Here is a 16,431-nt window from a genome sequence, read left to right on the forward strand (position 1 = left end):
CGCATTACAAAAGCAGGCTGCTGTTCTTAAAATTTGCCACGCACTTCTATCATTGCCGCTTGCAAAAGCTTAAAAATTAGACAAGTCCTTGTACTAAAATAGGCCGGCACAACTGAAGATTGTTCAAACATCATCCTGCCTGACGTTTTCTAGATCAGTGGAGAAGGCTTCAAATATATTGGAATTTACAAATGTTCTTTGCATAGGTAAGCAGATTTTTTTTTTTTTGAAAGATTAGTTGTGCAAGGTCTGACTTCTGACTAGGGGAATGTAGCCATAGTCCATAAGAACAGCTAGTACCTCTCGATGAGTCTTGGCATGTCTTGCTCACGACAGCTTTGCTACGTAATTGACCAGCTAATAATCCTAAACATGGCTGAGACTTTTCATCCAAACCTGCTTAGAAATGCTACGTTACTTGCCCTTCAGGTCAATATGTTAGGTTAGTGAGAACCAGCTCAAGTATTCGGCTATTTATGGTCTTCAATTTTTTCCTTTTGATGATTTGTAGAGTCGCCAATTACCATTAGCAGACGAATGGAAATGCAGAATTTTGGTGGATAAACTCTTCAAATGCAACCGCAAAAGAATACCTTCGCAGGATAAAGCTGTAACTCTATCTTTGCGATATCCAAATAATCACAGAATGCACAGAAACTAACTAATCGAAATGCCTAACATTGTGCTTCAGTTGGTGATCAACAAACATACTAGTAATAATTCTTTGGAGGAAATTGTTGATATAATCCCTCCAAAAAGTTCTATCTTCAGAATTAGCCCTTGCACCCATTAATGGTACGTGTGTCCTAGGTATTTATATTAGTGATACATGCAGGAATAAATTCTAAAGTTGCAACCTTAGTGAGGACAATGACGATGTTGGGTCTCGTAAGCCAAACAGATAGAACAAAATAGATGGTACGGTGCAGTACGTGCAGCAAATCCAGGAGATTAAGTACTGAGAAATAAGTAAATCAGGATCGCACGACTGATTAGGTACAGTGCAGTACACGCGACACATTCGGGAGAAAAGTACGGAGAGATGAGTAGTAATCAGGATGATGATTAGTGTCGAGGGCTACAACACATTAAAGAGAGTAATAACACATGAGTCGAGTACAGGACAGGATAATAATATCAAAGGAGGTACAATGGTGAGGAGTGGAAATGAATTTTGAAATCAATGAAGAAAAGTTTATCAACTATATATGGAGAACATTGTCTTAAAAAGATTGTCAAAGCAAATTATTAGAGAATCCTCTTTGCCAGGCTACTTATCCCTTAGATTGTCATGATTAGTTCATTACAACACCGGCATCATGACGCCAAGTCTACATGGAATAGGATAGTAAGTGACAAAAAGGGAAGGAAGCTCATACCAGCTTTGAGCAGAAAAACCGTTGTTCAGCTGTAATCCCAGTATTACCAGATGCTTGTCTTAAGCAGTTAAACATGTACTCCCCCGGTCCAAAAATATAAGCATTTTTAGCATAGTGATAAGTCAAACATTTCCAACTTTAACTATTAATAGTAAAAAAAAAATAAAAAAGATCAATCATCTAAAATTGATGTTATTAGATTTATAATTAAACAAACTATCATAATATGTAACTCTTTTTATTTAAAACATCTTACTTTTATAGATATTGTTGATCAAAGTAGCATTTCGGAGACCGAGTTAGAGTCCAAAAATGCTTATATTTTTGGGACGGATGGAGTAGGAAAATGGTAGTAAACATTATCAGGCATTGTATTAACCATAAACTGATGTGCGAAGAATCCATATGAATATATTGGAAAGAATCAGGCATCACAAAACACCAAGGAAAAATGGCAAGAAACAAGAAACTACACTGGAAAACTACAAACTGTCACCTACTTGATGTTTTTGAAAGCTATGGGGACAGTAAAGAACGGCACCCATACGAAAGAACAGAAAAGTATGTTATAATGTGTCCCACTTGATGCTTCCTCAAAGAAGCCTCTGCTCAGAAGAAGTGTACTGCATTGTGCTTCAAAGAATAGCTGATCATCCTCGTTGACAACATGCGCAGTCCCACTCAGTCACCTAATTACCAACGACTTTCAGATGAATGAGACATTGATATCACTGTGAGTAGAATCATCTACCTTTTTAATGTCAAAAATGTTCTTGTGAGGTAACGGTTGATGATTTGTTGTAATATTAGGGTGCTGCAGGAATAAAAGGTCATGAGTTTGACATTGTATGCAAATAAAAACTGAACAATTATAATCTACATTCTAGAAATTGGATACTCCACCATGTGTTCATCCATATTGCTATTGGCATGTGGGGCAGGTTTGGTTTAAGGCCTAAATTAGGCTTACCAATATTTGTTAATTTTAATAGTGTTTAGTGTCTATTTGGTTTGAAACCAAATTTTGGCATGCCTAAGAAAATAGGCCATTTCAATAGTGAACTTAGACTATTTTGGCTTCAATCCAAATACAACTTTACCTTACCAAAATTAGTCATACCAAAACTTACCAAAATTTGGCATTGACAAAATTTGGTAAGACCTATCTAGACCACGAACCAAATCAACCCGTGATTTGAAACCGTCTGGTGCTGAACAATCCAATTCACGAGGTTTTCAGGTTGACTGGAGATAAGGGGCATGCTATCTCCCGTTGTGCCCCTTGGAGTGCACCACGCCATGCAGAATTGCTCGACAATTGTGACACTATACCATGATCAAATATTCCTTGTGTGAAGTAAACAAAGGTTCCTGATATACAAGAATAAATTGTACTACTAATTTATTAGGATGCACAAAACAGTGTTTTATTGATAACTGCAAGCAAGCAACCCTGATTTACTTGGGTGGACATGATGACCTCTCAAGCAAAAGGGCACTCTGAAGGTTGCAGGGGTATGTGGTTAAAGCATGACGTGGTTTCATTCCTAGTATAGGAAGTCAATTGATCCGCAGACCCACACGGCCCAACGGAAAGATGCATGAGATGAGTGGGTTGAATAAAAAAAGGTCAGTGTGGGACAGGATATCCATAATCTAAAATTTTACATACTTGTATGCCCAATTTCTCCAGGGGGATGATGAGGTATGACACTATGAATTTGACTGCTTAGAGCACCTGCAATAGTAAAGTAAGGTACTATCTATAAAGCATGTACATTTCAGTAATAGACTAGATTAATAGTAAACCACTTCAATGGTATGTCTACATGGATATCTATAGCTCTTTAATCCATTGCCTCATTTTTCTCTATAGACTATCTCCAGGTTAGTAGATAGCTTTGCTCTCTCTCTTCATTTAATCTCTTCCAAGTAGAAAAATATGCTGACATGGATCTCTTATAGAGAGCCTATAGATAACCATTGCGGGTGCCCTTATGAATTGGGTTTCTCTTTTCTTCTCAGGAGTTCCCTTTAGCTTTCCACCCCTCCTTTTCTACTCCCTTCAAGAACATTGTGCTATACATCATTAACTACACTGAAATTCTCAGCATCATTCCCTTTGCTGAATGGAGAAGTCCGTAGAATCTGCTGATCTGCTCTACATCATCAATTTTTCAAGCTCGGTTTTCAAACATCTGTACCGCACCGTCCGAAATTTCACTTTTGGCAGCAATTGAAATGGCCTTTTGGCAGATCCTATCATACTGCAAAACGAGTAGGGCAGAAACGACTACGGGCCGGGCCTGGCCGCCATCTCACTAATGGGCTGAGATGGAGGTCGTAGGCTTCTGATGGGCTGGGCCTCAGCTGCCGCCACGTGCGGCAGGCTTCAACCAGGAGGAGGTGGGGGCGAGTCGTCGTCAACGACGACGACGAGGACCACGCAGATGGACCCGTCGTGCCCGCCGTTCCCGCAGCCGGAGGCGCCACCGCTGCCGCTGCAGCTGCAGCTGCAGCCGGGTCTGCCCAGGCTGGAGCTGCCGACGCTGGACCTGGAGCGCGTCGGCGGCGAGGACCGGGCGGCGCTGGTGGCGGCCTGCCGGGATCTGGGCGCGTTCCGCGTGGTGAACCACGGCGTCCCCGGCGAGCTCCGGCGGCGGCTGCTGGAGCTGGGGAAGCAGCTGCTGGGTCGCGACACCTTCGAGCTGAAGAAGGCGCGGCCGGGCTACTTCTGGGGCACGGCTGCGCTGAAGTCGCTCCGCGTCAAGGAGGTCAACTGGCTGGAGGGACTCCATGTCGATCTCGTCCCCGGCTCGTCGTCGTCGTCGTCGCAGGTCGGCGATGGCGATGATGATGATGATGATGGCTGGATGCGGATCAGGGCGCTGATGGCGGAGTACGGCGACCACATGGCGCGCATCGCCCGCAAGCTGTTCGACGCCCTGGCCGCCGAGCTGGGCCTGGATCATCACCAGGCGGCGTCCTACCTCGCCGAGCGCCAGGGCTTCCTCCGCCTGTACCGCTACCCGCCCTGCCCTTCCTCCGCCTCCTGCCTCGGGATGGAGCCCCACACCGACAGCTCCGTGCTCTCCATCATCCTCGGCCAGGACCACGTCGGCGGCCTGCAGGTGATCCGCGACGGCGCGTGGCGCGACGTCGCCCCCGCGCCCGGCGAGCTCCTCGTCAACCTGGGCGACATGATGACGGCCATCAGCGGCGGCTCGTACCAGAGCGTGCGCCACAGGGTGCTCGCGAGCCGCCCCTCCACGGAGAGGGTGTCGTGCTGCTACTTCGCCTTCCCGCAGGAGGACGCCGTCGTCGAGGCCCCCAGCGGCATCGGCGGCGGCGTCTACAGGCCCTTCTCCTACAGGGAATTCCGCGAGCAGGTGCAGGCCGACATCAAGGCCGTCGGCACCAAGGTCGGCCTCAGCCGCTTCTATGCGACGGCTACCAGGTAATCTTTACTTCCAGTAGTAACAAGGTAGAAGATGTGCTGCTGCATTGTGTAGGATATTGTAGTACAAGGTCCATGGTACCAATTGGTATTTGCAATGATTTTCTGGCTAATTGCTTGTCTGAATAAAAGGAGTATACATGGCATGATAATAAACTTTCTAGCCAACATTACATGTAAAGATAAAAGGGAGAAATGATTGAAATCAATACTCAATACTATATTTTAAGATCATCGCATCATTTTACATTAATCGGGAAAGCATAGCATGTAGCATTGATGGTGAGTAGTATCATTTAGCATAGTATTAGGAGCCTAAAATGTAATATACGATTCATAATTGTTTAGAATGTATCGTCAAAGTCGAATGACTGTTGGTAGATGATTAAAAGGTCTCCATGTGTTGTGGGGGTTAAGTGGATGTCAAACTTAACTGACAACATGACCAAACAATGTAACAAATGGTAAAGCTTATATCTGACAAAGAAACAAACTCAGAGATGTGAAACACAATCTCCCATGGTATGAACTGAAAGAAAAGGCCAAGCTTCAGACTGCTTAAGGAGAGTCAGATCAATAATAGAATGCATCAGATGATTATTGTGGGGGGCTACATATATTGAGTTCACCAGCTGATTGTGCAGTGCAGTGGGGTGCTTCTTCAGGGCTACCTGACTGTCGGTTCAGGATTCTATAGTAAATCCTATATTGCACTGCTATTCTCAGGAGTCAAAGTAAATTTCAAAGATCGAATGTTAATGGAACCACCTGCTAGTTACATGTCAGAACCTACCCCAGAACTATATATGGTGGAAACCCCAAATTTGGTGGAAACTAGCGTAAACCACAATAAAACGTCATCTAAATAAAAAAAAAAATCTCCTATGTAGATGAGGTGATTGTGGACAGCCGTGCAAAAAGATCTATTCGAAATTTGACTTTGCATTGCTGAAGGTACATACTCATTTAACATCCTTGAACATGCTGATAACACCAGTGAATTCTTTTGAGTTGTTGCTCGTAGATGCTATCATCATGCCTTTTCTTTGTGGCTCCTAATAACAACGGATTACGGATTAGTAGATCAAGTAGCAGCTCAATGCAATATAAATCACGTAATTGGAATCGACTTCAGCGCCTGTGGCAAATCCTGATCAATTTCACACAACTCAAATAACCAACAGAAAGACTACCCGGACAATGTGACGTGTTCCAAGTTCAGTTTACAACCTAATTTAAGAGAACCAATAAAATGGAGGGACGAACCTGAATCATTCAAGACTAACTAGGCCTAAAATTATTGGCCCCAGTTCCCTTCCTATACATGTTCCAGTCACGTTTGATCAGAATGGGCATTCAATGTGCACGTGGAGTCAGACTCAACTATGAACAACTTAAACTACTTAACAGTTGTAATAACTCACGTCACCCGTCTCTCTCTACTTTTCTCATTGTATTAGAGTATCATACTACTGATCTTGCATCTCCAATACATACCGGCTCGAATCATGATGCCTGCAGCAACATAAGTACATAGCACTGCCAGCACACGGGTTCAGTTCCATCGAATGGACGCCTCTGGAGTCTGGAGAGTGGAGAGGGAGAGAAAAGCCAAGCTAGATCCGGAATTCGGGAGCACGAGTACGCATCGGCAGCGAAGCAGATGGACAAAGTTGGGCACGTACCTAGCTAATCCGCGCGAGATGTCTTCTGACAGTAAACTCGGTAACGGTGGTAATCATGCTATTATCATGAGGTGCAAGTGAAAAAACTGAACGAAAGTTTCTTAATTTTTGTTCGAATACTTTTCGAACTTGGTGGGATTACTTTGGTTTCATCGGCTTGCTTGATGCCGCGTAACTATTGTAAAATCACTTTGTTTTCAGTAAGAAAACCAGAAAAGACGACCATCAATCTATTTATTCCCCGGTTTGCTCGTCGCCGCTAGAGATGGATCGGTACTGAAAAGATAGTGATTTATAGTCATTGAAAGATATTGGGAGTATGATATTTTATACTGTAAGAATATACTGAATTTTTACCGCTCAATTTATTTTTTGTTGGTTTACGGCTCTCAAAATGTGAACGGCATCATTCGGCCGCCCATTTCGGCCTACCGAAATTGCAGTCGCCATTTTGGCAAGCCTAATAACGCTGCCGCATGGATGCGGCAGGGGCCGGCAGACCGTGCACTCCTGCAGCGTGTCTTCACGCTCTCGACGAGGATGCTGGGCTGTGTTACTGTGGATCAGACGAGGTTGTCCGACAAAGCACGTGTCGCGGAACGTAACACGGTTGAACTGCACGGAGACTGAAAATGGGTGGACGCGGTGATGGATCATGGTCTCATGGATGTATGCATCGAGCATCGTACGTGAGTTTGCCAGACGGTTTCTGTAGGTATTTCATTTTGCATGCTAATCGAATCGATCCGTGACGCAGCCAGCCAGTATGGAGCATACATACGTGTCCCTTTCGTCCCAACAAAAACTATTACAATAAATCTAGATAAGCCTTAATCTAGATAACTTCTCCTAGGTTGAGTTTTGTCTTTTGAAGGTTGAGTTTTTATTTTTTTTATACAAAGGGAGTACCATAGAGCTAATAAAAAATGTTTAGGTAAAACAGTTGAAGAATGCCTGTAGTCCCAGCAAAAGTTGGTACCTACATGCCACTATAATTAAGTTGGCAGTTGAAATGAATATTACACTCCTTGTCATAAGATTGAAGTATCTCTGGAGACTTTTATGGAAATTAAGGAAGTTGGTGAAAATAACTGAGGATGCTGTGATTGATTGAGATGAGGGGCGGTGAAGAAAATATTTTGTTTTTTAAAAAGAAAAATGAGTAATAGAAATAGTTTTATTTTGGAGCGGAGAAAGTAATCCCTTTATTTGCACAATAGCTTTTTACAGTATAGTATTATTCTTTAAGCATGATTTGTTTCATAATATATTATCAGTAATTATGAAATTGGCATTATATTGTATAAAAATACCTTTAAATACAAATCAAATGATATTGCAGGCATAAAACTGAACACATATATTGTTAGATCAATTATTAAGACATATTTCCTTACTTTCCAAAATAAATAAACAAATCTTGTACGAGATGTGGCCTATTATGAAATGTGACATCCAATTAATTTGGGACAGGGAGTATAGTGTAAGATCAATTATGAATAATTTATTTTCTAAATGTTGTTTTTTTCCTTCGAAAAACGAGGATGCCTTTATTTTAGAACAAAGAGAGTAAAGTTAGAAAAATGTCAATTCAAACCCTTACCATATGCCAAGCAATTACTTTCTTGCCCCTCCGTTTTCTTCCTTCTTCCTCCAGTAGTCCCGTCACAACTGAGCTCCCCATGAGAAAGAGAATTGCGTGCACCAGTACACAGCAAACTTGAAGGAAGGAAAAATCTATATGTGGTGAGCATTAAGGTAATACCAAAATTTCACTTCCATACCATTCTCAACCATTTCAAATATTGGTAATACCAAAATTTAGTAAGGTAGCAAACTAAACATATCACTACCAACACAACCTTAATTATCAACTTTTGGTAATTTTAAAACTTTGTACTCATAAAACTACTCACAACATTTGGTTAGATACTGAAATAAGCACTACTCACTTTCATCTTACCTTACTAAATTTTGATAATGCCGAAAGATTGTAAGGTTTTTATAATAACTAGGAAGATAGCCCGCGCATATGCGCGGGCTTTTAATATAATATTGTTTGAATTTTTGTTAAGAATATTTGCACGCGGGTGATTTTTTTTCTTGAAATATTCTTTGATTATATTCTAAACCTGTTTTTGTCAATAATTTATTTGGGATTGTTTTGACAGTGATTATGATTTTCTTCTAATTACCCTTGTAACATATAAATTGTAAATTAGACTTGAAACCGTCTTGAATTTATGAGAATATATTGTATCGCAACAATGGAGTTTCTAAACTTTAAATATCATTTCTTTTCTTGTATAGTATTCCCTCTGTTTTTTAATTTATAACACCATGGACTTTTAAGATATCTTTGACTATTCGTGTTATTAAACACAAATTAATGTTATGAGAGAGTATATTTATGAAGAGTGCCATTTATAGATTGATTTATTCGGTTGGTATGGTTTGTTTGCACATATGTGGATTAATTTAGCTTTGAATATTTGTAAAGTAGTATATTTGATTTCATAATATATACTAAGATTTTTAGAAATTTCTAAGGTTGTTTGGATAGCATGCAAATGATATGGATATTTGAACTATTGAGATAAGTGTAAGTGCTTATTATTTTACATGTAAGAATATATAGTTGGATCCATGCCACTACAAATATAACATTTTAGATAAATACCACTACTATTCACAATATCGGCTATGTACCACTGGAATTTGGGGAAATTGGACCAGTGCCACTCCATCACGTTTTCCTAAAAAAAAATCTCTGTTATCCCCAACTGCACGTGGGACCTAACTGCCGGTTCCATCTTCACCTCCCTCCCCTCTGTTCTCTCTCCCCTTCCTCTCTCCCCAACACAATCGTTGACAACCACCGTTGCAGCCGCCATCATTGACCACCTCCGCGGCGGGAGAGGCCTCGAGAGCCACTACCGTTGCTACTGTCGTCTTCAACCCCATCCGTGGTGGGAGGGCTCGCGACCCGCCACCACCATCCTCGATGCCAACCACGGCAGGAGGCTCGGGAGTCACAATCCTCAACCCAATCTGTGCGGGAGGGCTCGGAAGCTATTGCCGCCGTCATCATCGTCGTTGTCCTCATAGCAGTAGCGGGGATGGAGAAAGAGATGGGGGAAGAAAGAAGAGGGAGGATGGGGAAGATGGACCTCATATGTGGGTCCCAAATCTGGGGTCTGACGGAAAACGTGATGGAATGGCACGGTCCTTGTTTCTTCAAATTTTAATGGCACATAGCCAATATCGTAAACAGTAGTGGCATTTATCTAAAATGGCATATTTGTAGTGGCATGATCCATTTAACCCTAATAAATATATGGGTTTAAACTATTGATTTAATTGTAAAGCTAGACTACAACCATTCAAACTAAGTATAGCCAAGGAAAAATAGGGCCAAGTGCCCTAGCTAGATTACTAATTAAATATTTTCTATCATCAATCAGACCATCAACTGATCAACCTGCTTAGGGCCTCTAAATATAGGCTTAGGCTTATTAGTTTTGATTTTTAAGTTATATTTTTAGCTTATACGCTAGTGGATTTAGAGTTATAAGTTTAACTGTAGAGTCATACATATGTCTTACATCAGCCAAAATTTTCTTTTCCAACCTAGTTTTTTGATTTAATAGTATAAAGAGTGGCTTATGGCTTTAAAAGAGAAAAAAAATTGCTTGCTTGTTTAAGAGTGGCTTATTTTTCTCTTCTAATTCGAAGATCTTTTATGGATTTTTGGTGTGCATATGTATGCATATAGATCATCCACAACTGTGTGGCTATCTAGCTAGCATAAAAATCTATGCATGATTGCTTGGACAGAGTTGGGCAAGTACGGTAGGCAGGCATGCAGCAGTATGTACGGACTCATACATACAGGGATGAATACGTACGGGAGGCAGGGTTTAAGGGATCTTTTTTTTTTAAGATTGATCCGATGGTTGATAATAATGGGCCCACCGATTTAAATGAAAATCAATGGTTAGATTTTTTAATTGCCACGTGGCAGCTTGAGAGCGTTTTGAGAAGTGCCATGTGGCGTCTTGAGAGCGTTTCTAGAAAGTTTAATAGATTTTTAGTATATAATAGATAAGGTAATAAAGTAAACAAGTCTTAAGCCCTTGGAAACGGTGACGGTAAAAGCTAGGGCTCTCGTGCTGGCAACTTGGCAAGAACTCCTTATTTGTAGCATGAAAATGCTAAGTCCTTAGAGTGACAAGCAGAGAAGTGCACACCTATAAAGAGTGACAAGCAGAGAAGATATGGGGTCTATGGGGAGAGTAGACTCCACTCTAGCACCAATTAAGCCATATATCTACGCAACCCAACAAACACCCCTAGCTGATGGCAAGGATGAGGGAGAAGAACCACATTGTCATGCCTAGCCGACCTTGTGGTAACTCCACTATGGTCCCGACGTCAGTAGCTCTTGAGCATCCCCTATGCCCACAGCTACAGTTGACGATGGCAAAGGGCAGTGTAGGGGCAAGCTGTTGGTGAGATCAGTCGTGATCAACACTAACGACCATAAGGATGATCAAAGAACGACCAAACATGACTCGAGAGCTAATTCTAGGAAGAGAAGTATAAGCAATGATGGAAGGAAGAAGAGAACAGCAACATTAATGAACTAAAGTGGAACATATTTCCCTTCGGTTATGAATATTTGACACTTAGGACGGGACTCAGTTAAACTTAATTTATAAATTTTGATAATCAAAGTAAGTTTATAAAATCCAATAGATTTTTGATATTTTAAGACAGATCTACATTTTTTTTATTTTATAAACTAAGCATTTAAGAATTTGTGTAAGGCTTTAAGAAGGGCAGATGCATAAACCACTAATCATATTTGGATGGCCAAAAATATATAAGATTTGAAGGTGGATTTTCATTCGAATGTTGAATAATTAGCAATCCTGATTTTCTAATGTACTAACTTTAAAAGTGGTATGTATCAAATATCAAATATTTACCCCCGGTTCGTGTGTGAATAGCTTTCATGCAAATTTCCTCTCCAATTCTATGCTCACCATCCATGCCGGCACCATAGTTAATGCACACTGTTACATGGATCTCATTGTGTGATGCCTTGCTATACTCCCTATAATAGTATACTTAAGTGAAATTCACTTAATGCACATTCATAGTGGTGTTTCCGTACATGCTAGTATTTGATTGATCTAACCATTACATGAGATCATCTCGATTACAATTAATTATTTTTTTCACTATGCATGAGCAATCATTTCATTATTGCCAGATTGTGCGGAAAAGATTTTCTAATAAAGGCGTATTCTAAACAGCTAATCCTATCTTTCTATATAGTTGCACTACTAGAGAATGCATCTTTGATGGGTTGAGCAAAAACACAATAGTCCCGGTTCCAATAAGAACCGAGACTAAAAATACTCTTTAGTCCTGGTTTAAAAGTGCAAGGGGGACTTTATGATCTTTAGTCCCGATTGGTGCTATCAACTGGGACTAAAGATCATTTTTAGTCTCGGTTCAAAAAGTTGTCAGGCCCCCACTACCTTTAGTCTCGGTTGTTTATACCAACCAGGACAAAATACCTATCTTTAGTCCCGGTTGTATATACCAACCGGGACGAAATACCGGAGCTGCACATCTCGATCCCATCGTCCTTATCTCCTCCCTCACACGAGCCGATACTAGTACTCCTCCTCCACTCCACCTCCTAACTCCTCCTCCTCCCCTCCCCTCCTCCCTTCCCCTCTCGATCCGTTCGGCTGAGGCGGCGGCTGTGGCGGCGGGCAGCGAGTGCGGGCAGCGCACAAAGGGGGAGGCGGCGGGCGGCAGGCGGCAGCGGGCAGGAGGCGGCGAGCGGCGATAATGCTCTCCCCTCAGCTGGATCCTACGGAGGAGAGGAGGAAGGCAGCGGCACACGAAGGGGGAGGCGGCAGGCGGTGGGCAGCGGCGGGCGGGAGGCAACCGAAGCTGGAGGCGGTGGGCGGTGGCAGGCGGCAGCGGGTGGGAGGCGGCCGAAGGGAGGCGGGAAGCAGCGGCGGTGCCCTCCCCTCCGCCGGATCCGGCGGAGGAGAGGAGGCAGGCGGTAGCACACAAAGGGAGAGGCGGCGGCGCCCTCCCCTCTGCCGGATCCGGTGGGAGGAGCGGCGGTCCCCAGCAGTGAAGAATTTTTGTGAATTTGTTTAGATTTTTTTTTGTGAATTTATGGTGTCAATAATCTGTGGATTTGTGATGTATCTGTGAATTTGTGATATCAATTATACGTGAATTTGTGATGTCAATGTTCGATCTTTGTGATGCTGATCTTTGTTATGTTGGTGAGTTTGGCGTGAAATCAATATTCAAAGAACAATGAAAAAAAAGAGAAAAATAGGGACTATAAAGGGTAGTGCCGGCCACGTGATGGGCATTCCCGAATTCGTGGTCCCGGCCGGTTGCATAACCGGGATTACACGGGGTTACGAAATGTGGATGAAGACCCTTTCTCCAGCAGTGTTGGTACCCACCAAGGGGCATTTACTCTTATAAAGCAAGGCATGCAAAAAACCACATCATCAACAATTTTAAGCCATTAGATCATATTAGTACAAAGATAATAACCGTTGGATCAAGAAGCTACTTATTCATCCAATTCAATCATTTATTAATTATCCATTCACCTCTCTTTACTCCACCTCACAATCACACATAGCACTGTTACATATTTTGTGCATAACACCATGTTTTCCGAATACAACTCAAATTATTGTTTAATATGTGTCTTTTGTTTTATTGTGCATGATAAGATAACATATAACTATTTGGTATCGTTACCTGAATCTATTTTCAGAAAAGAAATTAAACTTGAGTGAAATAGAGAGATGCAAATTGTCTTACTATAACAATACCCATATTGCGCATGAAAATAATATTCATATATTATAACAATACGCAATTACTCTTGGAAAAATAAAGCATGAATTATATTTCAATAACATAAGACATATATAAATCCACATTATCATATATTTTGTATAAACATAGAGTTGCACCTAACCATTTAAAACTTTGACAATAAAACTATAAAACCCATGGCAAAGACGTGGGGTGCCAACTAGTGGGTGCATGGATTATTCGTACCATGCTTTTTGAAGTGTAATATTTTCTAAAAAACTTTGTAGACCAGCCATGCTTGGATATCTTTTCTAATATATTTGTTAGTTTATGATATTCAATTCATCCATATGAGTTATTTTTCTCTATCAATATTATCTATTCAATCATGCAGTTAGAAACACGTCTTTAGTCATGTAGCTACCTATATGCAGCCCCTTCGAATATGTCCTGAGATTATTTGTACCAAAGTAATCAGGTCCGGAGAAGTAACCGACAATAAAGTAAACATTCCTCGATCGTAAGGAGAAAAACTTTTCTTCAAGCACCCAAGTTGGTAATGTCCCCGTTTGCATAGTTGCCAGGGAGATGGAGACCAAAGGAGCTACTACCTCTGTCTTATAGCAAGTTTAGTTTTAGTTATTATGCATCTAGATGCATATTTAAAATTTTTTATTATATTTGATGATGGAGGGAGTAGTGATTTCCAGCGGGTGATCGATCGAGAAATTAAAGTGGTAAAGGGCCGGGGCCTCGCTGCCTAAATTTTACATCACTAATAACTATCCTGCCGGTTTTCGGCAGATGATACAGTAGTACAGTACAGCACTATGATGCTTGTTAAGAGTAGCTACTAGCTAAGCAGCTAGCCACCACACTGTGCTCACGACGGTGCGGCACCAAGAAAGCCAGTGACGTCCCGACACACTGGAGAGTAGCGTACGTAGAGTGCGGCGAGTGTGTGGCCGGTCTCCGCGCGATCGACGCGAACCGCCTCATTCTTCAATGCCCCAACCACATTTTGCGCCTCAGTTACTCCACTCCCTCTGCCCTCCCCACCACCATATAACGCCTCGCCAATGCTTCTCCAAATCTCCAACCAACCCACAAACGATCCATCCATCACTCGATCGTAACAACTTTGTAGTCACGCGCCATGCAGCCGACGTGGCTCGCCACGATGCCGGCAGCGTCGTCGCTGGTCGTCGGCGTCGCGTTCACGGCCGCCGTGGCCGTGGCCGTGGCCGCCGCCGTGGCGAGGCGCGCCTGGAGGCACAGGGGCCTCCGGTTGCCGCCCGGGCCGCCGGGTTGGCCCGTCGTCGGCAACCTCCTGCAGGTGGTGTTCGCCGGGAAGCCGTTCATCCACTACATCCGTGACCTGCGGCGGGAGTACGGGCCCATCGTGAAGCTGCAGATGGGGGTGCGCACGCTGGTCGTCATCAGCAGCGCCGAGCTCGTGCACGAGGCGCTCGTCGAGAAGGGCCGGGAGTTCGCGACCAGGCCGGCGGAGAGCCCCATCCGGAGCATCTTCTCCAGCGGCAAGTTCACCGTCAACTCGGCGGTGTACGGGCCCGAGTGGAGGTCGCTGCGGCGGAACATGGTGTCCGGGATGCTGAGCGCCGCGCGGCTCAGGGAGTTCCGCCCCGCGAGGCTGCGCGCCATGGAGCGGTTCGTGGCGCGGGTGCGCGCCGAGGCCGCGGCGTCCCGCGACGGGGCGTCCGTGTGGGTGCTCCGCAACGTGCGGTTCGCCATGTTCTGCGTCCTCCTCGACATGACGTTCGGCCTGCTCGACCTCGACGAGGAGCTCGTCGTGCGCGTCGACGCCGTCATGAAGCGCGTGGTGCTCGCCGTGGCGGCGCGCATCGACGACTACCTCCCGTTCCTCCGCCCCTTCCTGTGGCGGCAGCACCGCCAGGCGGTCGCGCTCCGCCGCGAGCAGATCGACACGGTGCTCCCGCTCATCAACCGGCGCCGCGCCATCGTCCGCGGCATGCGGGCCGGCTCGCCGCCCGACCCCGCCGTCGCGGCGCCGTACTCGTACCTCGACTCCCTGCTCGACCTCCGCGTCGAGGGCCGCGACGCCGTGCCCACCGACGAGGAGCTGGTCACGCTCTGCGCGGAGATGATCAACGGCGGGACCGACACCACGGCCACCGCCATCGAGTGGGCCATGGCGCGCGTCATGGACAACCCGTCCATCCAGGCCAGGCTCCACGGCGAGATCATGCAGCGCGTCGGCGACGCCCGGCCGGTGGACGACAGGGACACCGACGGCATGCCGTACCTGCAGGCCTTCGTGAAGGAGCTCCTCCGCAAGCACCCGCCGACGTACTTCGCGCTGAGCCACGCCGCCGTGGAGCCCGGGAGCAAGCTCGCCGGCTACGACGTCCCCGTCGACGCGAACCTGGACATCTTCCTCCCGACCATCTCCGAGGACCCCAAGCTGTGGGAGCGGCCGACGGAGTTCGACCCGGACAGGTTCCTCGCCGGCGGCGAGACGGCGGACATCACCGGGTCGGCGGGCGTCCGGATGATCCCGTTCAGCGCCGGGCGGCGGATCTGCCCCGGGGTGGGCATGGGCACGGCGCACATCGCGCTCATGGTGGCGCGGATGGTGCAGGCGTTCGAGTGGCGCGCCCACCCGTCGCAGCCGCCGCTCGACTTCGAGGACAAGGTGGAGTTCACCGTGGTGATGAAGCGGCCGCTGCTCGCCATGGTCACACCTCGGAAGCTCTCCTTCTGACGCGTGCATGCATGCACGCACATACAACGTGGCAGAGCACGTAAGACACTGAGCCGTGGGGCCTAGCTCGCTCTCCTGATGGATTGTCTATTAGGTCAGCACGTGAGATATAATACTACTACTCGTAGCTACAAATTATTGGAAGTTTGCTATTTCGAGTCATTGTTTTAAGTGAGGTATTTCCCGGTGGAAGGCTTATACTTACGTACGCAGTTATACTTTCCCTAATAGCGAGTACTTATAATGTATAAGTAACACTTCTGCTCAAGATTAATGCACATGTTCTTAGTA

At 44.7% G+C, this 16,431-nt stretch overlaps 2 protein-coding genes across 3 annotated transcripts; both read left to right on the forward strand.

Annotated features, from left to right (window-relative positions):
- The first annotated feature begins 3,794 nt into the window (after nucleotides 1-3,794).
- Nucleotides 3,795-7,776, forward strand: LOC127772252 (gibberellin 2-beta-dioxygenase 8-like). 2 transcript variants are annotated; one of them, XM_052298262.1, is made up of 2 exons: nucleotides 3,795-4,836; nucleotides 6,358-7,776. In XM_052298262.1, the coding sequence occupies exons 1-2, from the start codon at nucleotides 3,830-3,832 to the stop codon at nucleotides 6,371-6,373; spliced, it is 1,023 nt and encodes a 340-aa protein (XP_052154222.1). In that variant the 5' UTR covers nucleotides 3,795-3,829; the 3' UTR covers nucleotides 6,374-7,776. The 2 variants fall into 2 exon arrangements, with proteins under 2 accessions (XP_052154222.1, XP_052154223.1); XM_052298263.1 differs by lacking the exon at nucleotides 6,358-7,776 and adding an exon at nucleotides 6,297-6,327.
- Nucleotides 7,777-14,476: 6,700 nt separating this feature from the next.
- LOC127769731 (cytochrome P450 77A4-like) lies at nucleotides 14,477-16,431 on the forward strand. The gene has a single exon (XM_052295353.1). The coding sequence runs from the start codon at nucleotides 14,554-14,556 to the stop codon at nucleotides 16,138-16,140; it is 1,587 nt and encodes a 528-aa protein (XP_052151313.1). The 5' UTR covers nucleotides 14,477-14,553; the 3' UTR covers nucleotides 16,141-16,431.

The sequence above is a fragment of the Oryza glaberrima genome, chromosome 4, assembly GCF_000147395.1.
Source record: "Oryza glaberrima chromosome 4, OglaRS2, whole genome shotgun sequence".
Lineage (NCBI taxonomy): Eukaryota > Viridiplantae > Streptophyta > Magnoliopsida > Poales > Poaceae > Oryza > Oryza glaberrima.